Source organism: Giraffa tippelskirchi, chromosome 1, assembly GCF_054371585.1.
Source record: "Giraffa tippelskirchi isolate mGirTip1 chromosome 1, T2T-mGirTip1v1.2.pri, whole genome shotgun sequence".
Taxonomy (NCBI): Eukaryota; Metazoa; Chordata; class Mammalia; order Artiodactyla; family Giraffidae; genus Giraffa; species Giraffa tippelskirchi.
In genome coordinates, this window is record NC_137275.1 from 1,619,858 (window position 1) to 1,644,378 (window position 24,521).

Sequence of the window (24,521 nt, forward strand, 5' to 3'; positions counted from 1 at the left end):
AGTGATTTTTAGGAAGACCTGTGTCTGTCACTGCAAGTGAGGCCAGACCACTTAGTGGTTGGCTATACACATGAAGGCAATGGGTGTGGTCTTTTGGGAACATTTGTGATATCCTTGGGTCCCTTGGAGTCTGGCAGATGTTTTTGAGCTCCCATTTAAAGTTTTGACTTCCTCTGGCCCACTGAACGTTCTTCCTCCTGCTTTGCTGCTTTGTTCTTAGAATATCCCAACGTTCCCTTTGTAATAGGTGCTTGCTGTCGTGGGAGCCAAGGACCATTGACTTAATATTTTACTTCGGAGGAAGAGAGTTGGAGAGGATCTGGATTCCACCACCAAGACGAATGCCTTTAGAGAATTGGGTTCAGCTTGCCAGTTGGTGATGGCGTGTATGCACCCATTAGCCAGCCCGCTTGTGTATCTGCCTGAAGAGAAGGCCATTCCTTAGCTGAGGACCCCTGGCGGTAGAGCTATTTGAGACCAGCTCCCCTCTCATGGCTTTCCTGGTGGCTCAGACGGTAAAGCGTCTGCCTGCAGTGTGGGAGACCCGAGTTCGATCCCTGGGTGGGGAAGATCCCCTGGAGAAGGCAATGGCAACCCACTCCAGTCTTCTTGCCTGGAAAATCCCATGGACAGAGGAGCCTGGCAGGCTACAGTCCATGGGATTGCAAAGAGACACAACTGAGGACTTCACTTTCTTTCTTTCTTGGTTCTTTCCGCTCTTATGCAAATGAGGGAATTCTCTCTGGGGGGCGGTACTGGGCTGTTGTCTGCTGTAGATAAAGTGTCAAAGAACCAGATTTACAAGCTTCTGATTCCCCCTGTCACCACCACAGTCTGCAGCTTGGCCATGTTTGGTAGTTCCTGGTTTAGTCCACACACAGCCCATCCCAGGTTCGTGATTCAGCAGAAGCAGCAAGGATTCCTAGCTTTGTGCTTTGGTGCCGTCTGCACAGGCCTAGCATGCCTGCTTCCTGGGAGTTTTCAGTTGCAACCCCATGAATCGCGGCACGCCAGGCCTCCCTGTCCATCACCAACTCCCGGAGTCTACCCAGACTCATGTCCATCGAGTCAGTGATGCCATCCAACCATCTCATCCTCTGTCGTCCCCTTCTCCTCCTGCCCCCAATCCTTCCCAGCATTAGAGTCTTTTCCAGTGAGTCAACTCTTCACATCAGGTGGCCAAAGTATTGGAGTTTCAGCTTCAACATCAGTCCTTCCAATGAACACCCAGGACTGATCTCCTTTAGGATGGACTGGTTGGTTCTCCTTGCAGTCCAAGGGACTCTCAAGAGTCTTCTCCAACACCACAGTTCAAAAGCATCAATTCTTTGGTGCTCAGCTTTCTTCACCGTGCAACTCGCACATCCATACATGACCACTGGAAAAACCATAGCCTTGACTAGACGGACCTTTGTTGGCAAAGTAATGTCTCTGCTTTTTAGTATGCTATCTAGGTTGGTCATAACTTTCCTTCCAGGGAGTAAGCGTCTTTTTAATTCACTGCAGTCACCATCTGCAGTGATTTTGGAGCCCCAAAAAATAAAGTCTGACACTGTTTCCACTGTTTCCCCATCTATTTCCCATGAAGTGATGGGAGCAGATGCCATGATCTTAGTTTTCTGAATGTTGAACTTTAAGCCAACTTTTTCACTCTCCTCTTTCACTTTCATCAAGAGGCTTTTTAGTTCCTCTTCACTTTCTGCCGTAAAGGGTGGTGTCATCTGAATATCTGAGGTTATTGGTATTTCTCCCAGCAATCTTGATTCCAGCTTGTGCTTCTTCCAGCCCAGCGTTTCTCATGATGTACTCTGCGTATAAGTTAAATAAGCAGGGTGACAATATACAGCATTGATGTACTCCTTTTCCTATTTGGAAACAGTCTGTTGTTCCATGTCCAGTTCTAACTGTTGCTTCCTGACCTGTGTACAGGTTTCTCAAGAGACAGGTTAGGTGATCTGGTAGTCCCATCTCTTTCAGAATTTTCCACAGTTTATTGTGATCCACACAGTCAAAAGCTTTGGCATAGTCAGTAAAGCAGAAATAGATGTTTTTCTGGATCTCTCCTGCTTTTTCGATGATCCAGCGGATGCTGGCAATTTGATCTCTGGTTCCTCTGCCTTTTCTAAAACCAGCTTGAACATCTGGAAGTTCACAGTTCACGTATTGCTGAAGCCTGGTTTGGAGAATTTTGAGCATTACTTGACTAGTGTGTGAGATGAGTGCAATTGTGTGGTAGTTTGAGCATTCTTTGGCATTGCTTTTGTTTGGGATTGGAATGAAAACTGACCTTTTCCAGTCCTGTGGCCACTGCTGAGTTTTCCAAATTTGCTGACATACTGAGTGCAGCACTTTCACAGCCTCGTCTTTCAGAATTTGAAATAGCTCAACCTGGGAGTTTTAGGGTCTGTCTTTTTGGCCTCCGGTATGTTTTCATCCTCCGGTGGAAATGGATCCTGAGGTTTCCTTCATTATATTTCTCTTGCTTCTGATCCCCTGCAATACCCTTGTTTGTATTAATATCTCCAGCCCTCCCCCTGCTGCACCCCGCCTCCCCCCAGCCCAGACCACAATGACTGAAAGAAAAGGAGAAGTTAGTTAGGGGGTCAGGGGTGGAGATGCCACCGAGCTGTGCTTCTGTGTATCCCTTCTGCAAAGGAGTGGTTGCAGGACCAAGTAGGCAACTGCTTGCTTCCAAAATTAGTTGGTTGAACTTGGTGTCTGTTGATATCCCTCCCAGTTGTGAAAACCGTCCAAACCTATTACCGATACAACCTTGGGAGATAGTGGCTGTTGGAGAATTAAGGTGCCCTTCCCCGCCAGGCTCCAGGGCTTTCACTGACAAAGGGTTAGCCTAATGTCTGGGGGGAATTTGTCATAACCCTGCATGTGAAGCTGTGGAGAAATTCCTGCGAAGAGCTTCATTGAGAAGAGAGTGAGCCAGTACTCTGGTGATAACAGAGCCATAGGTATGTCTTGGAGAAGACTGAGGGTCCCCCCTCAGGTGCATTCCTTACGGATGTTTCTCAGCTGTACCCACGGCAGAGCATTTCTGAACACTTGATTAACTCCTGTTAAAAGTATCCAGGAAAGAAAATGAAGATGAAGTTTATGTTTTTAATTCTTGTGTTGTGGTAAAATACACATACTGTAAACCTTCTGAACCCCGTCTAGGTGTTCAGTGGCATTAAGCAAACCCGCCTTGTTGTGGCACCTTCACCGTCTGTCTCCAGAACCTTTTGCATCTTCCCAGGCAGGCAGGAGCTCTGTATTCATTAAAGTAAAACTCCTTGTCCCCCACCTTCCCCAGCCTCTGGCAATTACCATTCTACTTTCTGTCTCTGGATTTGATGTCTTGGGACTTCATGTAAGAGGAATTAGGCAGTATTTGCCCTTTTGTGTCTTACTTCACTGAGCATAATGTCTTCAGGGATCATTTTCTTAAGGCTGAATAATACTCTTTTTACTTTACTTTTTTTTTTTAACTGATTTTCAGAAAGCTGAAGTTCATTCTTAATTTTGGGGCCTTGAACTGCAAGGCCTGAATTGTAAATGAAAGTAGAACATCTCTATACCCAAAGAGTTGTTCTTTTTCTCTAGTAGAAGCAAAAAGCAATCCTCATTGGGTCCTTTGTCCAGAGAAAAGGGAAAATTTTCCTTGAGTGACAAATCACTGAGTAGGTGTGAAGTCCCCTGGTGTCCCTTTCAGACCTCTGAGACTGACTGGCTTGGTCAGGATCACACGGTAAGTGTGTAACAGACCCAGCTGTGTGTCTCCAGGCACAGTCAGCCGCCCTCTGTCTTTGCTGGGTCTAGTCTCCTCCCTGTGGAGCCTCAGGGGAGATGGGTGCGTGGGGCGGCTGAGTCTCCTTTAGGGATCAGTAACTGGGAGGGGGCCGCCCCGCGCCTCCCTGCTGGCTCTCCAGCTTCCTGTCTGCCTGGGCAGGGTGGTCAGCCACGTCCTGCCAAGTCTCTTCTGGAAGTGAATTGAGCTTGCTGAGAGCAGAAACATTTGTTCCAGTTCCTCCTGGGGTTGAAAGTTTGCTTTGCTCCCATCTAGTAGCACTCACACTGCAAGAAGAGCTGTGGTTACTGGCCTTTCTGATGTAATACCTATTTATTACTTAATTTATGGTTTGTTTTTCCACTTAGAACGTATGCTCCGTGAGTGTCTGTTTTGTTCGCCATTGTATTTCCAATCCCTGAAGCAGTGCCTGACTCAGAGGAAGGCCATGCACGGAATTGTTGAATTGCTCACCTGGTAGGGTTCCATTCGGGATGCTGGAACCTACTGGGCACTTTGGTTCAGCATCACGGCTGCAAGGTAGGGGCTATTTTTCCCACATGGAAGATGGTAAAACTGAGGCATGGAGGTCAAGTGCGTGTGCAGGGCTCTGGGGCTCATGTGGCCAGTCTCATGGTTGCTATCTATACAATGCACCCTCCTTTGTATGGGCAGGAGGCTCGTATTTTTCTTAAGTTCTGAGGCGTGGTCGTTGATGTGACGGTGACACAGAGTTCATTTAAGAAGTTTTGACGGCGACTCACCGGCTCTCCCGTAGTTAGGACTCCGCGTGCTCACTGCTGAATGCCTGGCGTTGATCCCTGACGGGGAACTAAGATCTCACAAGCTGCAAGGCATGACCAAAAAGAAATTTTAAAAACATGTGACCTAGACTGTTGGTGCTAGTCAGGGTCCCGGTGCCTAATCGGTTGCTGGTAAATCAGCCTCGCCTTGATGAGGCTGTCTAGGTTGAGGCTTTTCTTTGCTTCTACCATGCCAGCGCTGAGTCAGACTCACTCTGCTCCTGTCTCAGAATAGCTTCCTGAGTCGACGGAGATCTGCTCTGTAATTGCCACATGGGGAGTGTGTGACCCAACATGGCTGCCTCTCGTCTCCCGGTCGGACATGCACAAGTAGCCGCCTCAGAGCCCAGATCGCAGCAGCCTCACCTGCCCTGGCGGTTGAGGGCCCTGGGGGCCGGCTGTGGGCCCAGGCTGGACAGAGCTCCTCGCCCAGACAGCTGCCTGGACGCCTGCTGCTTCCTTGTTTTCTGGCGCACCCCTTCCCTGCCCCTTTTCTGCTGATCCCTTTCTTGGCTCGTGGGACGATAAGGCCACAGAATCCAGCTGCAGTCAACTCTGCCCAACAGTCTGTTTCTAGCCATGATGCATGTAGACGTTCACATGTAATCAAACGCACAGAGGCATCACATACATACATAGGATTGTGTGTCACCCCTACTAGCGTTGAGGGGTCATCTTTCGTGTCCATAGTAGCCTCCTGGAAAAAATCAACCTCTAGCAATAACGTGATGATTGAGTAGGCCGTTAAACCTGTGAGAACGCTGAAGGTACCTTCGCAACTTGCCGCTGCCCTCCAGTCAGGTGGTCTCCCTTCCCTCCACACTTGCCACTATCTCCAAGCCACACAGCTTCCTTCTGCCTAGATTACGCCATGCCCCCACACAGGCCTGTGTTCTGACCCGTCCAGGCTCTCGTGGGCCTCCTTGCGCAAGTGGTGCTGTGTCTGCCTAAAGCCCTGCCTGCCCTGCCCCGGGAGGCGTGTGGGCCTCAGGGCTCCCGCGCAGCACGTCTCGGGCAGGCCCTGTCCTCCCCTTGGATGGCCCTGCCTACCAATGTGTTTGTGAAATAGCTCCATCACTTAGAGCCTCATCTTTAGTGTCACTTCCTCCAGGCAGCCCAGTTTAGCCCTCTGTAACAGTTTGGGCCTCCACTTGCTTGGTCATCAGTGGTCAGCTCCCTGTGGCCAGCTCACTGGCCTCATTCTAGGCCTGCTGTTTACTGCTGCTTTCTCCTTGAAATGCCAGCTTTTGTCTAACTGATATCCAAGTTCTCCAAGCTTGCTGTCTGCCTTTGGATTATCTTTTCAGGCTTTTTTTTGCCCCCTACCTGAGTTCTCAAATTGTAACACAGATTCTAAAACTTCTACCTCCGCCCTAGTTCTCTCTCCTGAGTTTTTCAGCTGCCTTTGGACCTTTCTTCTTGGATACCCACATGCAGCATTTCTAAAACCAAGATGTCTGCTTTGTTATCCCTTCCCTAGCCCGGTTCCGTGGCATCACTCCCATGGAACAGCCAGACAGACAACCTCGCTAGGGCTGGTCCTCCCTCACCGTCCTGTCAGGGCGTTACGGGACCCTGGGGTCCGGCCATCCTGACCATTCCCAGTGCCACCCTCTATTCCAGGTCTTTGAGTGGCAGGGACAGCATTAACCACCCTCTCACTTTGGAGCCACTCACCACTGCAGTGAACAGGAACATCTCCTTTGTGCAAGGGATTAGCCAGGTGCAAGGCAGACAGAGCCCTACCTCTGGCACTTCTTCAGTGAGGGCATGCTGAATACCTGCACGGTTTGCCATGGAAACCACGGTGTGGGGATGTTGCTGAGATGGAGTGCTGGCATGTTGGAAGGAGTTCTTCCTGGACACTAAGTTTGAGAAACCTGGAAAACACCCATGTTCCATATTGTTCGTAGAATTAATACATCTGATTCTGGCTTGTGTTTGTGTTTAAGACCAGATGTTCTGTTGTCAAACTGCCCTGGTTTAAATCCACACTTGGTGTGGACTGTGGGCAAGTTACTCAACCCCTGATCTTAGCTCCCTTGTGTATGAAATGATGACCATAATAGTGTCTGCCTCCTTGTTGGGCAAGAGGAGGATTATACAAGATTGTATACAAGATTATACAAGGTTGTATGGTGTGTGGAAAGCGCTTTAGTGTCTTGCACACAGAAGTGACCTCTAAGTTTGAGCTATTGTTAGTTTTACTGTTCTATTGGCTTCTATTACCTGCATGACCCAGAACGTTTTGTAGTTGGTGAGGGCCATCTTTCCCACAACCCTTGGCCCCTGTCCACACACTGCACTTCCAAGTCTGCAAAGTGGTCTGCTGGGGAGCACCCCCCCCTTACCTGGGTCTTCCCACCTCCATTCTCTGGTGAAATCTGGCCCCTTGGCAGATTTCCCTGAGGCTGGCCTTCCAAACTTTTATGTCCTCTGACCGCTGACCTTTATCATCCCCTAGAGGAAAACCAGGTATGGAACAAGCTGTTGGGTTGGCTTGGGGCGTGGGATGGTGTAGCAGAGCCTGGGGCTGCAGGCGGGTCAAAGAGAGCAGGGAGGGTGTGCACGCTGAGGAGCGGGGAGCCCTCTGGCGCAGCTGCCGGCCGCGTCTGGAGCAACCATGTTTGAAATCCTAAAACTTAAGTAGGAGGCAAGAGACTTTGGAGCAACCAACGTTTATGCGTTAAATTATTGCCTTGTGCTCAGCAGACAGGTCGTTCCCTCCTCTGTCAGTGACATTTGTATCAGATTCTTGTCAATTCTGAGAGAGACCACTGGAATCGGTGAGTTCTGGGTTAGGATCCAGGCAGACTGGTGGCTCTGGAACCACGTGTGATCTGGTCTTGTGGGTCCCCAGGGGCGGTGGAGGTGCTGCCGCCTCCCGTGCCCACCAGGTGGGCTCTCTATCTCTGCTTTGGGAGGCACTTGTGCCAGTCTCGAGTGAGGGCACCCGTGGGCCGGCCTGAGAGTGACAGGTGAGGTCATGCTGTAGGCCAGCCGCGAGCCTCCTTGGAGAGAGAGAGAGTGAAGAGACTGTGTAAGGCACTTGTGGAGCCGGGGGCGGCTCAGGAGAGGGCGATGTGTACACTTATGGCTGATGCACGACATAATCCAACAGCATTGTAGAGCAGTTACCCGCTGATGAACAACAAGATATGCTCCTCAGGGTCTGAGTGGATAATGCGGGCAGGGGCCATGGCCGGGTGCTGGAGAAAGGCTCAGCTGGCTGGACACTCCCTCAGTGGGGCTGCTCTTGGAAAACCTGACCTCTCCCGGTCCTCTTGGTTTCTCTTGCACGGGCCTCATATGCCCCAGTTATTGCAACACCTGAGCTGTCTGCCGGCACCCACCCCAGACAGGAGCTGGTGGCTGGATGTATTCACTGCTGTATTCCCAGGGCAGGAGCCACGCTGATAAGTGTATGATGTGGAAAGATGTGCAGCCTGTGGGTCCATGTTGAAGCTGGGTCGGGTGTGGCGCTCCGTGGCCTCTTAGCGCTTGGGGCAGAGGGCTGGGGCTGTGCAATGGGCGGTGCACTCGGAGAGACCGCAAGGCTGTGCTGGCAGAACAAGTTCCTGAGCATGTAAATTGTGTGTTACCAGTCCAAGTGCTCTTTGTATTAACTCCTGTAATCGTCACACACCATTGAGGTCGGTGCTGTCTTATTTTATAGACAAGCAAATAAGGCCTGGGCTTCCCTGATGGCTTAGCGGTAAAGAACTTACCTACCTATGCAGGAGACCTGGGTTCAATCCCTGGTCTGGGAAGATCCCTTGGAGAAGGAGATAGCAAGCTTCCCCAGTATTCTTGCCTGGGAAATCCCATGGACATAGGAGCCTGGCGGGCTGCAGTCCACGGCGTGGCAAAGAGTCGGGCACGACTGAGTGACTAAAGAACAGATAAGGCACAGAGAAGTTCAGAGTCTTGCCCAAGGTCACAAGTAGGGGTTTGGAGGTGTGACCCCTTTCCATGCTGTCTAGCTGTGGCTATGTGCTCTAACTGAAAGGCCAGATGGCCTCCACAGGCCATGCTTAGGGGTCAGGACTTGATGGGGACCTAGGGAAAGGCTGTGGGGTCAGCTGCATATCTTAGAGACGCGTTGGCAGGAGGGTAGAAGGGCTCCAGGATGGGGAGACTGGGTGGAGGAAGCGGCAGCACTGCGGATGAGAAGAAGGGTGGTTGACAGAGGTCCCATGTCCGTGTCTCTCACACGCGTTTGACTGGTCCTCTCCACCTCGCAGGCCGTGTCCTAGACAGGCCTTCCCATGGCGTGGCCTGCAGTGGCCTCATCAGCCTTGCCTCGGGACTTGTGAGCCCCATCCTAGACCTACTGGATCCGAATCTAGTTTAACAAACCCTCCAGGTGAGTGAGCCTGACGCGGGCTCCACTTTGAGAACACCTGTCCTTAGGTAAACCACTGTCCCCCCGGACGGGCCGACCCAGAGCCGCCGCCTCCCTCTGCCTCTCCTCCGGTCCCTCGGCCCTGCCCTGTCTCAGGCCCTCTCCCACTAGAAGCCCGTCTACACTGACTACAGCCTGACTCCTGCCTGCACATTTTGGCTTCTCCTTTACTGCTTTCACCACTGCATCCCTGAACTCAGATCTGCATGGTTAGTCCCCACCTTCGGCGGGCCCTGAGCGAACCCAAGGGCCTCCCATTCTCCAGGAGCCCCCGCACTTGCGCGCTCTCTGCCCTTTCCGGAGCCTACCTGGCTTCCTAACCCACAATTTCTTGGTTCTTCTCCACTCGTCTGTTGCCAGTGGCAGAGTCTCAGCTGGGCACACAGGGTGGGTGGCCCTTGTCTCCTGCCCTGAGTTACCGACACCTGCAGCAGGCCACAGCTCCCAGTTGTGGGGAGAGGCAGAGGCTCTTGCCTTCCCGGGGTTGTGTGGTCACATGGAGCAGTTCTGACTCGCAGCATCGTCTTCCCAGAAGCTCGCACGGGACTCAGCAGGGGTTTCTTCTCTTTGTGTGTGTGTCTAGGGAGGTCCCTTTGTTTACTGATCTCCTCTTCATTACTTCAGAGAGGATTCAAGATGGGAGGGGGCTTCAGCGTCACCCACCCTCCCAGTTGGCAGGAGCCTCAGAGCGTGTGCAGTGAGGCAAGGTCACTGTGTCCAAGGAAGCTGTGAACCAGCGGCTGTGAGCTCAGGGTCTCCACCCTCTCGCAGTCAGAGTTGTGGGACAGTAGCTGCTTTTGTAAGCTTGAGTGAGGCAAGCCACGTCCGCACAGATTGTGCAAAAGGTGTCAGGATTTCTCCTTTCATAACAGGGACCTGGGCTCTGTCCCCTCTGCCTGCTCCCCCAGTGGGTCACAGGTCATGACCATTCGGCTGCTTGGAACAGCCTCACTAGAGCAGGTCACCCAGTGACCAGCAGCTGGCTGGTACCCTGCCGTTTGCATTTTGTCTCCTGGCACAGCCTGGGGGAGGTGGGCACAACTTTGACAAGGCCAGAGCCCATCTTGGCCCCACGGGGGCGAGACAAGACAGGCAGAGAGGGGGCTGTGGGCCGAGGAGCATCTGTGAGGGTTTCAGCAGCCAGGAGGGCAGGAGGTGGCATAATGGTTCCGCTTGCAGGCTGTGGGCTTATGTTGTCCTGTGTTCTGCAAGGGTGGTTATCTCCCACGGAGGACGTGGATTCGGACGTGATTGCACAAAGTGCTCAACAGAGCGCGCAGCTGACAGAAAGGACCAGTGGACGATGGAACTGAGTCTTGTCGATAATACGAGTGCGGTGTTTGCCAACTTGATACCTTTATTTTCCAGGGCTTGAAGATTCCAGAAATCTGCTGGGGTGCAGATCCCTGTGCTGGTCGGAAGATGAGTAACCAGCAGGCATGAGAGGCTGAGGCCACGCCTGGACTAGGTTGCGTGTTTCTCTGTAGGTTGGCGCCAAGGAGCACCATGAGTACGGTGAGTTTTACAAGTTCATAGATTCTGTTTTTTAAGACTAAACAACTGCTTTGTTCCTTGTGTACCTAAATTATGAGAGTACCATAAAGCTGCTTCTGAGTAACCCTCATTCTTGAAAGAGTGTATATAGGACCTTTCGGTATTTAGATCAACCTGCTTGCCTTTGGTCACAGTCTCCAGTGTTTTGGTTGCTGACCTAAAGACAGAACGCTGAGAAGGATGGCCAAGGGTTTGAAATTTTACACCTCCAGGGCAGCTGCCAGCGTCCTGGAAATATTAGGGCTCTGGTTTATTTAATTATTTTCAGCCCAATTTTCCGTTTTTCCTTCTGTTTCTTTTTCCCCTGTGTAGTCCTTGATCTGCCAGCACTGGTAGTGACAGTAACCCTTGGTGAGTTTTCTCACGCTCAGTGGCCAAAGTTGCTGAGTCACTGTAACTTTGTTTCAGATGGCAGAGGTAACCCTGGTTTGTTGTAACCCAGATGTCGCCGGGAGCCCCTTGAGTCCAGAGGTTGCCTGATGATCCCCCTCCCCGGTTTACTGCCTACTAACGATGCTGCACATGTGATCTAAACTCCGAACAGCTGTTTTCTGAAACGGCATTCCCGGCCAGTGGACCAGCTGTGACACTCACCCTCCCTTCAGGCTCTAGAAGTGTTGGGGAGGCGGATGAGGGGATAAGGCTGAAGAGCGGTAGAAACCCTGTAGATTTTGTTCTGGCCCCCCTCCCTCCCCTTGGTCCATCCCTTCTGACCACTGCAGTCCCCACTGTTCCAGGCCCCCTGGACCTGCCCTTTAAAGGCCAGGGGACCTCCCACCTCAGTTCCTTATCTGCAGGGAAGCCTCCTAAGCCTGGGCACCTCCCCTCGGAAGCCACACTCTGAACAGACAGAGCAGTGTGGCCTCTTGGAGAGGCTGTGAAGAAGCTGGTTAAACTCGCCTCAGGGCAGAGGAGGAGAGCGTGAGGAGAATAATGGGCAGGGCGGGGGCAGAGCCTTCTCAGATCCTAGGCTGTCTGAGCCCGGCCTCTGGGGCGTGCGGGTGGAAGAGGGAGTGGAGTAGAAGTCCAGGGGGCTTCTTGGGGGGAAGGGGGAGGAGGACGGGGGCACAGGATGGTCAGCAGGAGGGCTTGAGGGGGTCCCTCAAAGCTGTGTGAGAGCTGGTCCAGTAAGAGGGAAGGGATGGGCGGTCCAGGCAGGGAGGGAGGCCAGGTCACAGGCAGGGTGAGGCTGAAAGAGGAGAGGACTGTTGTTGGGTTGAAGTGAGGGTTAGCGGTGACCAGGACAGGGTTTTTAGGGTTCCACGCCCAGACTTGGGCCAGGATCCATGACTGCTGCTTCCTCCCTCAGAGAAGCCGCACAGCAGGGGCATGAAGGGTTCTGTTCAGCAATGTCTGCTGAGAAAGACTTGGTCCTTTCCCAAGGAAGGAAGATATCAGGACAACTTCAAAGAGAGTAGGGTAGAGCCCTAGGTAATCTGATAGCTGCTGGGGAAACTTAGAAATACCAGGTGGTAGCCTCACCTCTGGCCTGAGGGTCGGAGCGGCTCCCTGCTGTGGACTTCAGCGCAGCTGCTGCCCCCAGGCCCCTCTGGGGTTGGGAGGCAGCTCCTCGGGTGGCCATCAGATGAGAGCGGTGGTTAGAACACAGAGAGAAGCCGGCTTCTCTGCTGCCAGCGAGGACTGGGCTGCGTGAGGGGTACTCCTCAGTCTTGTCTAGATCCCGAGGACGCTTGCCTGTCCTGCCAGCGTGTCCAAGGTTAGGATGCGTGGTGAGGCACGATAATGTAGTAATGGCATCTTTGGCCAGCGCTCCATGCCATGCATATGCCTCATCCTTAGGAGAGCTCTGTGAGGCTGGTACCGGTGAGGAAGTTTAGACTTGGTAGGTAGTGACTGCCCCATAGCGCCCATTGTGGACATACTGGGCCCAGTGCCAGTGAGGAGCGGGACAAGGCAGGGAGCAACGCTGAGACAGGGAGCCAGGGTTGGGTGGGGCCGCACAGGGCAGGATGACAAAGCTACATGTCAAGTGGAGGCTCCGTCTCTTGCGGAAGACCGCAGGGGACAGGCCAGAAATGCTGGAACGTGTTGGTACCCGGCTCAAGGACGCAGAAGGCTGACTCAGGGGATCTGAGCTGCAGACATGCTAATTGATTAACAGTCTAACCTTCCAGAAGGCATGTCTCTCTGGAAGCCCCTAGGAACTAAAACTGGTTCTTGGAGAACCTACTGTATAGCATAAAGAACTCTACTCAGTACTCTGTAATGATCTATGTGGGAAAAGAATCTTAAAAAAAAAAAAAGGGTATATGTATAAGTGATTCACTTTGCTGTACAGCAGAAATTAACATTGTAAGTCAACTACAATAAAAAAATTTTTGAAAGTTCTCATCGCAAGAAAAAATAAAAACTTTGGGTCTTGGAGCTGTGGGAAGTGGTTATTAGGGTATAAACTACAACTTGATAGTATTCTAAAAATTTAGAGGCCAGAACCCTTTCCCAAAAAAAGACCTGCTTTTCACAGGGAATAGAAACTGGGGGAAGCTGAAGGTCTTGGGGTGAAAGACAGAAAGTGCTGAGTGGGGTCAAACACAAACCAAGGGAGACAGGTCTGTAACTCTTCATTAAAAGAAGGGCTTTCTGGTCTAACTCCAGCCTGGACCAGAGGCCTGCACAGAGTTACATGTCGAGTCCTTTTGAGCGACCAGCGGTCTGTGTAACAGGAGTTTCACTTTATGGAGTTTGTATTCACTGTATGTTTTGGGTGATTTCTCACTAAACATTCAGTGTTGCAGAATCTCGAGTTTTGAAAGGACCCCAGCCTCAGGGCTATTCATTGTGGTCTTATTCTCACTGGGTTGACCCTTTTTATTTTTCTAGCTGCAGTCTTACTGGTCAGAAGCTATGTAACTGTTTCTTTTCCCCTGGAAACCCTCAGAGAAAGCGTCGTGGTGGGACAGTGAATTCTAGGCAAGCCCAGAAGCGAACTCGGGAAACCACCTCCCCACCTGAGATGGCCTTGGAGGGAGAACCTATAGAACTCGTGGAAAGCGGTAAGATTGCCAGCGACCCTGCCACCCCGAGCATCAGTTGGCAGCCACCAGCCTAGTGCAGGTTACACAACCTGTGGGCCTCAGTTTCCTCATCTGAAACAGGATAAGGGGTGTGTGTGTGTGTGGATTATGGCATGTGTGTGTGCAAGATAACGGTGTGTGTTTGTGTATGTGAGGATAGTGGCATGTGTGTGTGTGGTATGTGTATATGAGGATAATGGCATGTCTGTGTCTGAGGATAATGGTGTGTGTGTGTATAGGAGGATAATGGCGTGTGTGCATGTGTGGATGATGGCACATGTGTGTATGAGGATCATTGTATGTGTGTTTATATGAGGATAATGGCTTATGTGTGTATGAGGATAATGGCATTTGTGTATGTGTGTATGAGGATAATTGTGTGTGTGTGCATGCAGATAGTGATGTGTATGAGGTTAATGGCGTGTGTGTGTGTATATGAGGGTAATTGCATGTGTGTACGGGAGAAGGCAATGGCACCCCACTCCAGTACTCTCACCTGGAAAATCCCATGGATGGAGGAGCCTGGTGGGCTGCAGTCCATGGGGTCACTAAGAGTCAGACACGACTGAGCGACTTCACTTTCACTTTTCACTTACATGCATTAGAGAAGGAAATGCTAACCCGCTCCAGTATTCTTGCCTGGAGACTCCCAGGGACAGCGGAGTCTGGTGGGCTGCCGTCTATGGGGTTGCACAGAGTCGGACACTACTGATGCGACTTAGCAGCAGCAGCATGTGTGTACACATGGATAATGGTGTGTGTATATGAGGATAATGGCATATGTGCACACGTGGATAATGGTGTGTATGTATGAGGATAATGGTGTGTGCACGCATGGATAATGGCATGTGTGTATGAGGATAATGGTGTGTGTGTGCGCACAGATAATGGTGTGTGTTTGTATAGGAGGGTAATGGTGTGTGTGTGTGCATATGAGGATAATGGTGTGTGTGTGTGTATGAGGATAATGGCGTATGTGCACACGTGAATAATGGTGTGTGTGTATATGAGGATAATGGCATGTGTTTGTGTATATGAGGATAATGGCACACATCCTTCCCACTTGTCCTGTGTGTGGGTAGACATGCATTGTACTGTTGGGCTCAAAGGCAAGATGCAGGACAAGCTTAACCTCTCTTGGCAAGTTGGGGTTTTGGGGGACCAGTGAGTAAACAGTTGGGAAGCGCTGGCGGGCTAAATGGAGATTAAAATGTAACTGATGTGGAGGACAGCCTGACCTGAGATCGCGGGGGCGGAGCTTTCAGACAGACCCCCCCCCCCAAGCCCGAGCCCAGCATGCCTGCTCCCTCCCCGGCTGTGCGCCCCAACCCACCCCAGGTGATCAGCCTCTCCCCTGAGAATGAGCAGGGGGGCGTGTGGGGGCCAGCGGTGGCAGTGTGAAGCCACGGGGAGGGGGTGGTGTATCGGTTAAAACCATACAGTGTTGTTCAAAGCAGAACTCCAGAGGGGTGTTCACTGCTTGCCCCTTTACTACTGTACTTCAGGGATGTTAGTTTGGTATAAGCCACGTTCTGTTGTCATATTAATGAAACTGAGCAATATGCCTTTACTTTCCCTCTAAATCTTGTTAAAATGCTTTATTTTGAAGCTGGAGACGAAATAGTGGACCTCACCTGTGAATCTTTAGAGCCTGTGGTCGTCGACCTGACTCACAATGACTCCGTCGTGGTAAGTGGGGGAGCCTGAACGTCGGCTCTCTCGGCGGTGGGCCCCTGGCACGACCGAAGGCCTTGGTCACAGGTTATAGAGCTCTGAGGCTCTGTGTCTCCTTCGTCCCTGATTCCACCCTTAACACCAGCTGCGTGACCTTGGGCAAGTTACTTGGCCTTCTTCACTTGTCCATAAAATGAGGATAATGCCATCTGTGTCAGTAGGGTACTGTGAGGATTAGAAGAATTCAGTGTTTGAGTGCCTGGCACCTAACACGGTGCCCAGTAAAGCGCAGTAAACGTGAGTTTACACCCTCTTGCCTGGTGGGAATGGGGACATTTGCTGAAAACTGCCCGGGGGGCTCTCGAGGCCTGGAAGCCACTGCCGTGGAGCAGGCAGGCCCCCTGACTGCCCGCTGATGCCTGATGGTGCCATGGCTCCCAGAGGGTGGAGCCTGGGAGCTGCTGGTACCCCCCCACCCCCCCCACCCCCCCTCCAGGGCACCCACAGCCCAGCTCCACCAAGCAGGATGCCTCCCCGGGTTGGGCTGGGAGTCTGCTTAGCCTGCCTACTTCCTGAGGGTGCGCTGTGTCTCAGGACGCTGCTGACAGAGGGCGCGGGTGTGCGGAGCAGAGGGCACCCGTGTGAGGGGGGCAGTGGGGGTCATGCTGCTGAGGACTGGTCTGCTGGGGCGAGTGGAGGTTGCTGGGAGCCGAGTCTCCCCTTGGCCTAGGGGCCCATGGTCTTGGGGCTGTCCTGGCTGTGCTTAGAACCTCAGGGTTACACCGAGAAGCTTCGAGCCTTCAAAAGAAGCAAGAGTGTGAGGACAGGGAGCTGACCTGACAAGTGAAGAGATTTAGACTGGGCTCAGTCTGAAACTGCTGGGGTGTCCGGCTGTGTGTCTGTCCGTCTCATTCCCTCCCCTCCCCCCACCAAAGGCCGGGCAGCTGCTCCTGCTGAGCCTGTCAGCTGTCCCAGCGGATTATGCGTGAGCGCTCAGGGACACCAGCTCCTGAGCAGGAGGCAGTCATTTCCCTGGAGATAAGTCTCGGTGCTTAGCTGTCAGTGGTCCCCGCTGGGCCTGTGAGTGTTTTCTAAGGCGCATACATCCAGCTTTGCTGCTGTTCCTGGCGAGCTCCCTGAGGTTCTGAGAAGACAGCTGAGTCTGGCACCTGGCCTGAAGCCTGCAGCTCAGTTGCTGGTTAACACTTCGAAGTGCCACCAGTCCTTGTTGTCCCCGGCACTCGGTGTCCACCTGTGGTGTGCCAGGCCCTGGGGAGATGGCCAGGATTCTGCCCTCGTGGGGACGCCGATGGCTGCTGCTGAGTGACAAGCCAGCGTCGTCATATCCCCTTTGACACCCTGGTTTTGTTTTGATGGTTGGTCTGCCTTCCCTGCGTGGGCTTCTTTTCTGAGCTCTCTAGCCGCCTCCTGTGTCCCTGGCTGTGGAGAGTTACTGGGAGACACTGGGACAGGAATGCTGGCCCTGGGGCTGTCCTGGGAGCGGGTGGAGAGCCTGGGCAGGGGGGTGGGTGGAGGGGAGACCAGCTTGAGAAGCAGGGGTCCTGGGTTCTGGTTGGAGGATTCACCTTCCTGTGCCCTCAGTGTTCCCACACATAGAATAATTGGGATTTGATAGCACCCCTTTTGGTGTAATCATTCTTCATTTTTTGTTGATAATTATTTTAACAAATCCAAATGCCAGTTTTAAAATTTACAGTGACAAGTATACTTAGCCTGAAATGCTCACTAAGCACATCCCACTTGGAATACTTAGTACTGTTACTAACTCAAGACGAGGAGCCTCTGTTAGAGGGGTTGCAAGTTTAGGGTTACATCAGGTGCCACGTTCAGGAGAGTGAAGTGATTGTGTTGTTTCCCAGATTGGGGTACTCTCACCAGCCCCCCAGAATCCAGGGGGTAGGCCAAGGGTACCACTTGGACCCCATCTGGGAGTAGCTCGGCATCTTTACGTCCCAGGACCACGGTAGAACGTTCACGAACCCTCTTAAGATGAGGAGAAACCGTACAGACTGTTTCTCCAGGGGGTGTGTGTCCTCGGCGGTCGCTGCGGTCGCTGGGCAGTGACGACCTGTCTTCCAGAGAGGCTGTCCCTGCCCAGGCTCCCGCCACTGCACTTCTAGCCCATCTGGTGTTGCCTGGAGTCTCCCACGTGCTTCCACTGTGTTTTTCCCCATTATCGTTGGGGTCAGATACCTTTTCATGCTGACTGGTGGCTCATTTTCCTCTTTGCTATGTTGCCTGTTGGGATCTTTTTTTTTTTAACTGAATCTTTGCTCATTTTTTCTTGTGACTGCCTGCCTTGTCTCATTTTTTTTTATAAGTTCTAAATATGAGCCTGCCATTAGTTGTGTATTGAATCTTCTATTCAGAAGCTTGTCTTTTCTCTTTTTGGTTTATATACAAAGGGTCTTAATTTTAATATAGTTGAATTTGTCAACTTTGTTGATGAAAATCCTGTACCATAAAAATTTCTTCATATATTCCAAAAGTATTACTGTTTCACGTTTCACATTTAGGTTTATAATCCATTTGAATTGAGTTTTGTATATGGTTTGAGATAAGATTAGATACCTCTTAGAAACGAGATGGTTGGATGGCCTCACCAACTCAATGGGCATGAGTTTGAACAGCTCTGGGAGATGGTGAAGGACAGGGCAGCCTGGCGTGCTGCTGTCCATGGGGTCGCAAAGAGCTGGACACAACTGAGCGACTGAACAACAAGATTAGATACTTCACAGTAAAGTTTATACCCTGGAGTGATTTTGCAAGTCTTTTGTTAGAAGATTTATTCCTAGGTATGTAGTATTTTAGGATGCTATAAATGGTGTTTAAAATTTTCATTTCTTTTTAATTTTAATTTGCTAATAAAAAGAAATGCAATTGATTTTTCTTTTTTTAGTCTAACAATTCTTAATCTGTAAATCTTTTGAATTTTTGTGTACGTAGAACAACTTTTGGTGCTTCTCGATTTCTCTTTTTTTTTCTTGGCCTTAACACACTGGCTAAAAAATTCAATATTGGCTGAGTAAAAACAGTGGCAGGCATGGGCATTCTTGTTTCATTCAAAATCTGAAAGAGTCCTTTCAGTTCCACCATTAAATAAGACCTCTGCTGTAAAGTTTTTGGGTTTGTTGATACCCTTACCAGAGTGGAGAAGTTTCTCTTTTTCATGTTTGGCTATAAGTTTCATCCTGAATCAGTGTTGAAATGGAAGTCTCATCTCATGATGGTTTTTTCCCCTTTCATATGTTGAAGTGGAGAATTACATTGGTTTCTAGTGTTAAACCACTTAAGCATTGTGGTTGTGACATAATTTTTTTTTCTATGTTGCTAGATTCTGTCTGCTAATATTTTATATATAATTTTTGCCTGAATTTTTGTAAGATTGGTGGTCTGTAATTTTTCTTTATAAAGTTCTGGTATCAGAGTTTTGGTATCTTTACAAAGTGATTTGGGCACCTCTTTTTCTGTTCTCCAGATTTTGTAAGATTGGGACTGTTCTTTCCTTTAATAGTTGGTAGAACTCTACAGAGAAAGTACTTCAGTTCAGTTGCTCAGTCGTGTCCAACGGTTTACTACCCCATGGACTGCAGCACGCCAGGCTTCCCTATCCATCACCAACTCCCGGAGCTTCCTTAAACTCATGTCCATGGAGTTGGTGATGCCATCCAATCATCTCATCCTCTGTTGTCCCCTTCTCCCACCTTCAATCTAAAAGACCCAGCATCAGGGTCTTTTCCAGTGAGTCAGTTCTTTGCATCAGGTGGCCAAAATATTGGAGTTTCAGCCTCAGCATCAGTCTTTCCAATGAATATTCAGGACTGATTTCCTTTAGGATGGACTGGTTGGATCTCTTTGCAGTCCAAGGGACTCTCAAGAGATCTCTCCAGCACTACAGTTCAAAAGCATCAATTCTTCGATGCTCAGCCTTCTTCATGGTCCAACTCTTAAATCCATACATGACTACTGAAAAAACCGTAACTTTGACTAGATGGACCTCTGTCGGCAAAGTGATAGCTCTGCTTTTTAATGAGCTATCTAGGTTGCTCATAGATTTTCTTCCAAGGAGCAAACGTCTTTTAAGTTCATGGCTGCAGTCACCATCTTGCAGTGATTTTGGAGCCCAAGAAAATAAAGTCTGTCAGTGTTTGCCATGAAGTGATGGGAACAGATGCCATGATCTTAGTTTTCTCAATGTTGAGTTTTAAGCCAGCTGTTTCACTCTCTCTCTTTCATTAAGAGGCTCTTCAGTTCCTTTTTACTTTTTGCCGTAAGGGTCATGTTATCTGCGTATCTGAGGTTATTGATATTTCTCCCAGCAATCTTGATTCCTGCTTGTGCTTCATCCAGCCCAGCGTTTTGCATAACATACTCTGCATATAAGTTGAATAAGCACGGTGACAATATACAGTCTTGACGTACTCCTTTCCCAATTTGGAACCAGTCTGTTGTTCCATGTCCAGTTCTAACTGTTGCTTCTTGACCTGCATACAGATTTCTCAGGCAGGTAAGGTGGTCTGATATTCCCATCTCTTGAAGAATTTTTCATAGTTTATTGTAATCTATACAGGCAAAGGCTTTGGTGTGATCAATAAAGCAGAAGTAGAGTTTTAGTAGGTTTGGGTAATCATTGGGGCTTTTCTGGTGGCTCAGAGGAACCTGGTGGGCTACAGCCTATACAGTCAAAAAGAGTCGGATGTGACTGAGCAACTAACGCGTTCACGCCTTGGTAATTATTGGGCTTCCCTTCCCTGGTGGCTCAGATGGTAAAGAATCTGCCTGCAATGCAGGAGACCTGGGTTCAATCCCTGGGTCAGGAAGATTCCCCTGGAAAAGGAAATGGCAACCCACTCCAGTATTCTTTTTTCTTTTTTTCTTTTAATTGGAGGCTGATTACTTTACAATATTGTAGTGGACTCCAGTATTCTTGTCTGGAGAATCCCATGGACAGAGGAGCCTGTTGGGATACAGTTCATGGGGTCGCAAAGAGTTGAACACGACTGAGCAGCTTTAACTTTTCACTTCACTTTGTTAATTACACTTTGTAGGAATTTGTTGATTTCATCTAAAATTTTCACTTTTATTGGCATAAATTTGTAATGTCTTCAGTTCTATGGAATCTGTAGTGATGTAATGATGTCTCATTTCTGATACTGGTTATTTGTGTTTCCTGTTTTTTTAGATTAGTATTACCAGAGTTTTATTAGATCTTTCAAAGAACCAACTTTTAGCTTTGCATATCCTTTTTCTTATAAGTTTGTTTTCACTCATTGGTTTTTCCTTTCTTTATTTTGCTGATTTTCATCATTTCTTTTCTAATATATGAATTAAAGATTATATTATCTTTAGCTGTATCCTACAAATTATGTTACTGTCCATCAGCTAGGAGGTGACTCAAGGTCACAGGAAGGGCATGGAGCTGGAAGGCCAGACTGTGGGTCTATTCTTTTTTGTCCTTTGGGCAAGAAGTCTCATCTCCAAGCTCTTCTTCCATTGAACGTGGGGACACAGTCATCAGCAGTGAAGGGAGCTCTCTGGCCACCATGTATTCATTTGTTGTTCAGTCACTAAGTCTTGTCTGACTCTTTGTGACCCCATGGACCACAGCACGCCAGGCTCCTCTGTCCTCCACTGTCTCCCTTAGTTTGTTCAAACTCACGTCCGTTGAGTCGGTGATGCCGTCCAACCTCCATCTCCTGTCGTCCCCTTCTCCTCCTGCCCTCAGTCTTTCCCAGCATCAGGGTCTTTTCCAATGAATCAGCTCTTTGCATTAAGTGGCCAAAGTATTGGAGCTTCAGTATCAGTCCTTCCAATGAATATTCAGGACTGATTTCCTTTAAGATTGACTAGTTTGATCTCCTTGCAGTCCAAGAGACTTTCAAGAGTCTTCTCCAACACCACAGTTCAAAAGCATCATATTCTTTGGCACTCAGCCTTCTTTATGGTTCAACTTTCACATCCATACATGACTACTGGAAAAACCATGGCTTTGATTATACAGACCTTTGTCGGCAAAGTGATATCTCTGCTTTCCAGATGGTTTTTGGTTTACTTTGCTCAGATCCATCAGAGAAAGTACTGTTTATGGCATCTGTAGGCTTGGAAATATATTTCTTAAATTATAAGACTTGAAAGCTGAAATGACTCCTTGATCCATGGGCTTCAAGATGTTGTGTTACTCGGCAAGAAAACAGCATTCATCTCGTTGTCCATCTCCATCAGAGCTGTTGGGTGATCAGGTATATTGTCAGTGAGAGGGAATGTTTTGAATAAAATCTTTTTCTGAGCAGTATGTGTCAACAGTTTAAGATATTCAGTAAATGATGTGGTAAACAGATGTGCTATCATTCAGGCTTTGTTGTTGCATTTACAGAGCACAGGCAGAGTGGGTTGATTGAGCACCATTCTTAGGGGCTGTAGAGTTTTTGGAATGGTAAACGAGCATTGACTTCAACCAGCTATTTAAACCCCTAATGAGGGAGTCAGTCTGTCCTTCGAAGCTTTGAAGCCAGGCATTGACTTCTCTGTAGCTATGAAAGTCCTGGGTGGCATCTCCTTCCAATAGAGGCTTTGTCTACACTGAAAACCTGTTGTTCAGTGTAGCCACCCACACGAGTGATCTTGGCTGGCTCTTTCGGGTGACTTGTTGCAGCTTCTACATCAGCACTTGCGGCTTCACCTTTGCACTCTGATGTGCTAGAGACGGCATCTTTCCTTTGACCTTGGGAACCAACCCCTGCCAGCTTCACATTTTCTGCCGCTTCCTCGCCTCCCTCAGTTCTCACAGGGTTGGAGAGAGCTGGGGCCTTGCTGTGGCTTGGGCTTTGGTTTATGGAAATACTGCGGCTGGTTGCATCCAGGCCACTCTGACTTCCTCCACATCAGCAGTAAGCCTGTTCCCTTTCTTATCATTGTGCATTCACTGGAGGAGCACTTCTAATTTCCTTGAGGAACTTTTCCTTTGCATTCACAAGCTAGCTAACTGGTGCAGGAGGCCTAGCTTTTGGCCTGTCTTAACCTTTGAAGTGCCTTCCTCACTAAGCGTCATTTCTAGGTTGGGATTTAAAGTGAGACACGCAGCTCTTCCTTCCGCTTGAACACTGTGAGGCCGCTGTAAGGTGGCTCATTGGCCTGATTTCAGTGTGGCTGTGTCTGGGGTGTAGGAAGGCTCAAGAGGAGGGAGGGAGTCATGGAACAGTGGGTCTGTGGGACAGTCAGAACATGTATTTATCGCTTAAGCTCATCATTTTATATTGGTGAGGTTCGTGGTGCCCCAAAACAATTAGGGTAGTTACATCAGAAATCACTGATCAGATAGAGCCATAATAAATATAATAACAATGAAAGAGTTTGAAGTGTTGTGAGAATTACTAGACGGTGACACAGACACGAAGTGAGCAAATGCTGTTGGGAACAGTGGGAGCCGCAGGGCTGCTGGGGAGCTCAGTGTGTAAGAAACGCAGCTTGATGAGGCCGCTGGGCCTGGAGCCCGGCCTTGGGCTGGTAGGTCCTCCCTGCCAGTTTCTGCCCACCTCCAGCCCAGGGCCGGGTGCTCTCAGTCCATGGCATGTGGTATTCCCAGGGTGCCTGCCTGACCTCCTCTGGTTGGTAAAGCATGAAACCCTGCAAAGCCTTCTCCCAGGAAAGCCCCGTGTCTGGCAGTAGCCTGTGTGGCGTGAGGACAGGGCGGGGGGGCGGGGGGTGGGCTGCGGGCCCCTGGTGCCCTTGGCATCGTGTGGTCTTGCCTGGTCTTCACAGCGGCATGGCTCTGTGGCACTGGAGCCTCTGTTTCAGAAGAGGCCGTGGGCAGCTCTGGGAGGTTGAGTGACGTGCCCAGCTTCCGCAGCTCCTGGGGACTCCTCAGCAGCAGGCTCCGGGCTCAGCCACTCGAGGCCTGGCTGCTCCCCTGAGGATCCCGCATGGGAACCACATGCATCAGCCTGATCGTTTCAGAGATTTAAAGAGCACAGAATATTCTATGTCGAGTTAACTGTGTCTTTCTCTTCTTTTTCTCTCCTGTTTCCAAGATTGTTGAAGGTGAGTGGTCTCCCTGCTTCCTTGGGTTTGGGCAAGGGCAGCGCTGCGGGCCCACCCGCTCTGAGGGCGGGAACACCCCCTGGGGCAGCCCTGCCTGCTGCGGGACTCCGCCCCGCCTCTGCCCGCGGCATCAGGGTTGGGGGCTCCTCCTGGGAGGCCGGGAGGCTGGGTCCCCAGGGCAGGGGGCTGAGAGGCCCTCGCCTGAACATGAACTTGCACCTAGAGAGGAGGCGGCCGAGGAGGAACGGCAGGCGGCTGCGCCAGGCGCACACGGATAGCTGTGTGGTAAGCAGCGATGAGGAGGAGCCGGCCCGGGACAAGGATGTGTACGTGACCACCCACACGCCCAGGAGCACCAGGGAGGAGGCAGCTGCGGGCCTCAGGTACCAGGGGCCATGCTGGGTGCAGGCTGTCTACCAGGCAGCCTCTGGATACATGGGCCCTTGTCCCCAGAGTGAGGATCCCTTCTTCCTCCGATTTCCAGTGAAGAGGTTGGGTAGAGGCAGGGTGTTAGAAATACTGGCCCCTCGGCAAATGCTTCAATCCCTGGGCTCAGGAAGGGCTTATGGAGGCATCTGGGTGGCAGGCGGATCCCAAGCTGGGCTCCGCTCTCCCCCCTGTGACCTGAGCAGGCGCACTCGGTGCCCCCAGGGTGTGTGTGAGTTGCCGGAGGTGAGCATCAGCACCCCTGCCTCTGCAGCAGGAATGCTTGGAGGAAGCGGGTGCTCGGCCAGCCCCTGCCCCAGACAGGGAGGCTGCAAGGGGGACTCCCGTTGTCTGCACTTTCTCTTGCCCTCTCTGCCCTCCTTTCTCCAAGGACCCCTGTGCCATGGGACTGCCAGCCTCCCAAGTGCCTGGGCTGTGGCAGGCCGCAGGAGGCTCTTGTGAGAAGAGGGCATGGGCGGCTTAGATGGAGCCATGTAGCGTTAGGAACTGACCGTCTGGCTTGCTTCCCTGACCTGAGCTCTGTGCTTCTAGGCCCTCGGGCACCATCAGCTGCCCCATCTGCATGGACGGGTACTCGGAGGTAAGCAGACTCGGCTGTGTCTCCCCTGGTCCTGGTCTCAGGCTGCTTCACTCGGGGAATGAGATGAGCGCTTCTCGGGCGGGCTTTGACACCTGTCTTGTGGTCATGCCGGGGCTGGCACATGGCTTGGCACACGTCTGTGAAGGGAGGGCGTGCTGTCTCTTTGGGCCGCACAGGCTTGAAC

The 24,521-nt window shown here is 50.7% G+C and overlaps 1 protein-coding gene across 23 annotated transcripts in view; it reads left to right on the top strand.

The window, feature by feature from the left end:
• Window positions 1-24,521, top strand: part of RNF4 (ring finger protein 4) — a 34,788-nt gene that overhangs the window by 7,724 nt on the left and 2,543 nt on the right. For 11 of the 23 annotated variants that reach the window (XM_081579716.1, XM_081579706.1, XM_081579575.1 and 8 more), the window contains 5 exons: window positions 10,358-10,504; window positions 13,443-13,557; window positions 15,188-15,271; window positions 23,534-23,693; window positions 24,289-24,337. In XM_081579716.1, the coding sequence (XP_081435842.1) occupies window positions 10,496-10,504; window positions 13,443-13,557; window positions 15,188-15,271; window positions 23,534-23,693; window positions 24,289-24,337 (417 nt within the window). In that variant the 5' untranslated portion in view covers window positions 10,358-10,495. Of the gene's footprint in view, window positions 1-247; window positions 516-3,526; window positions 8,238-8,324; window positions 8,521-8,828; window positions 8,951-10,357; window positions 10,505-13,442; window positions 13,558-15,187; window positions 15,272-23,300; window positions 23,311-23,533; window positions 23,694-24,288; window positions 24,338-24,521 lie in introns of those variants that run through there. The other 12 variants (XM_081579661.1, XM_081579668.1, XM_081579639.1 and 9 more) reach the window with 7 other exon arrangements.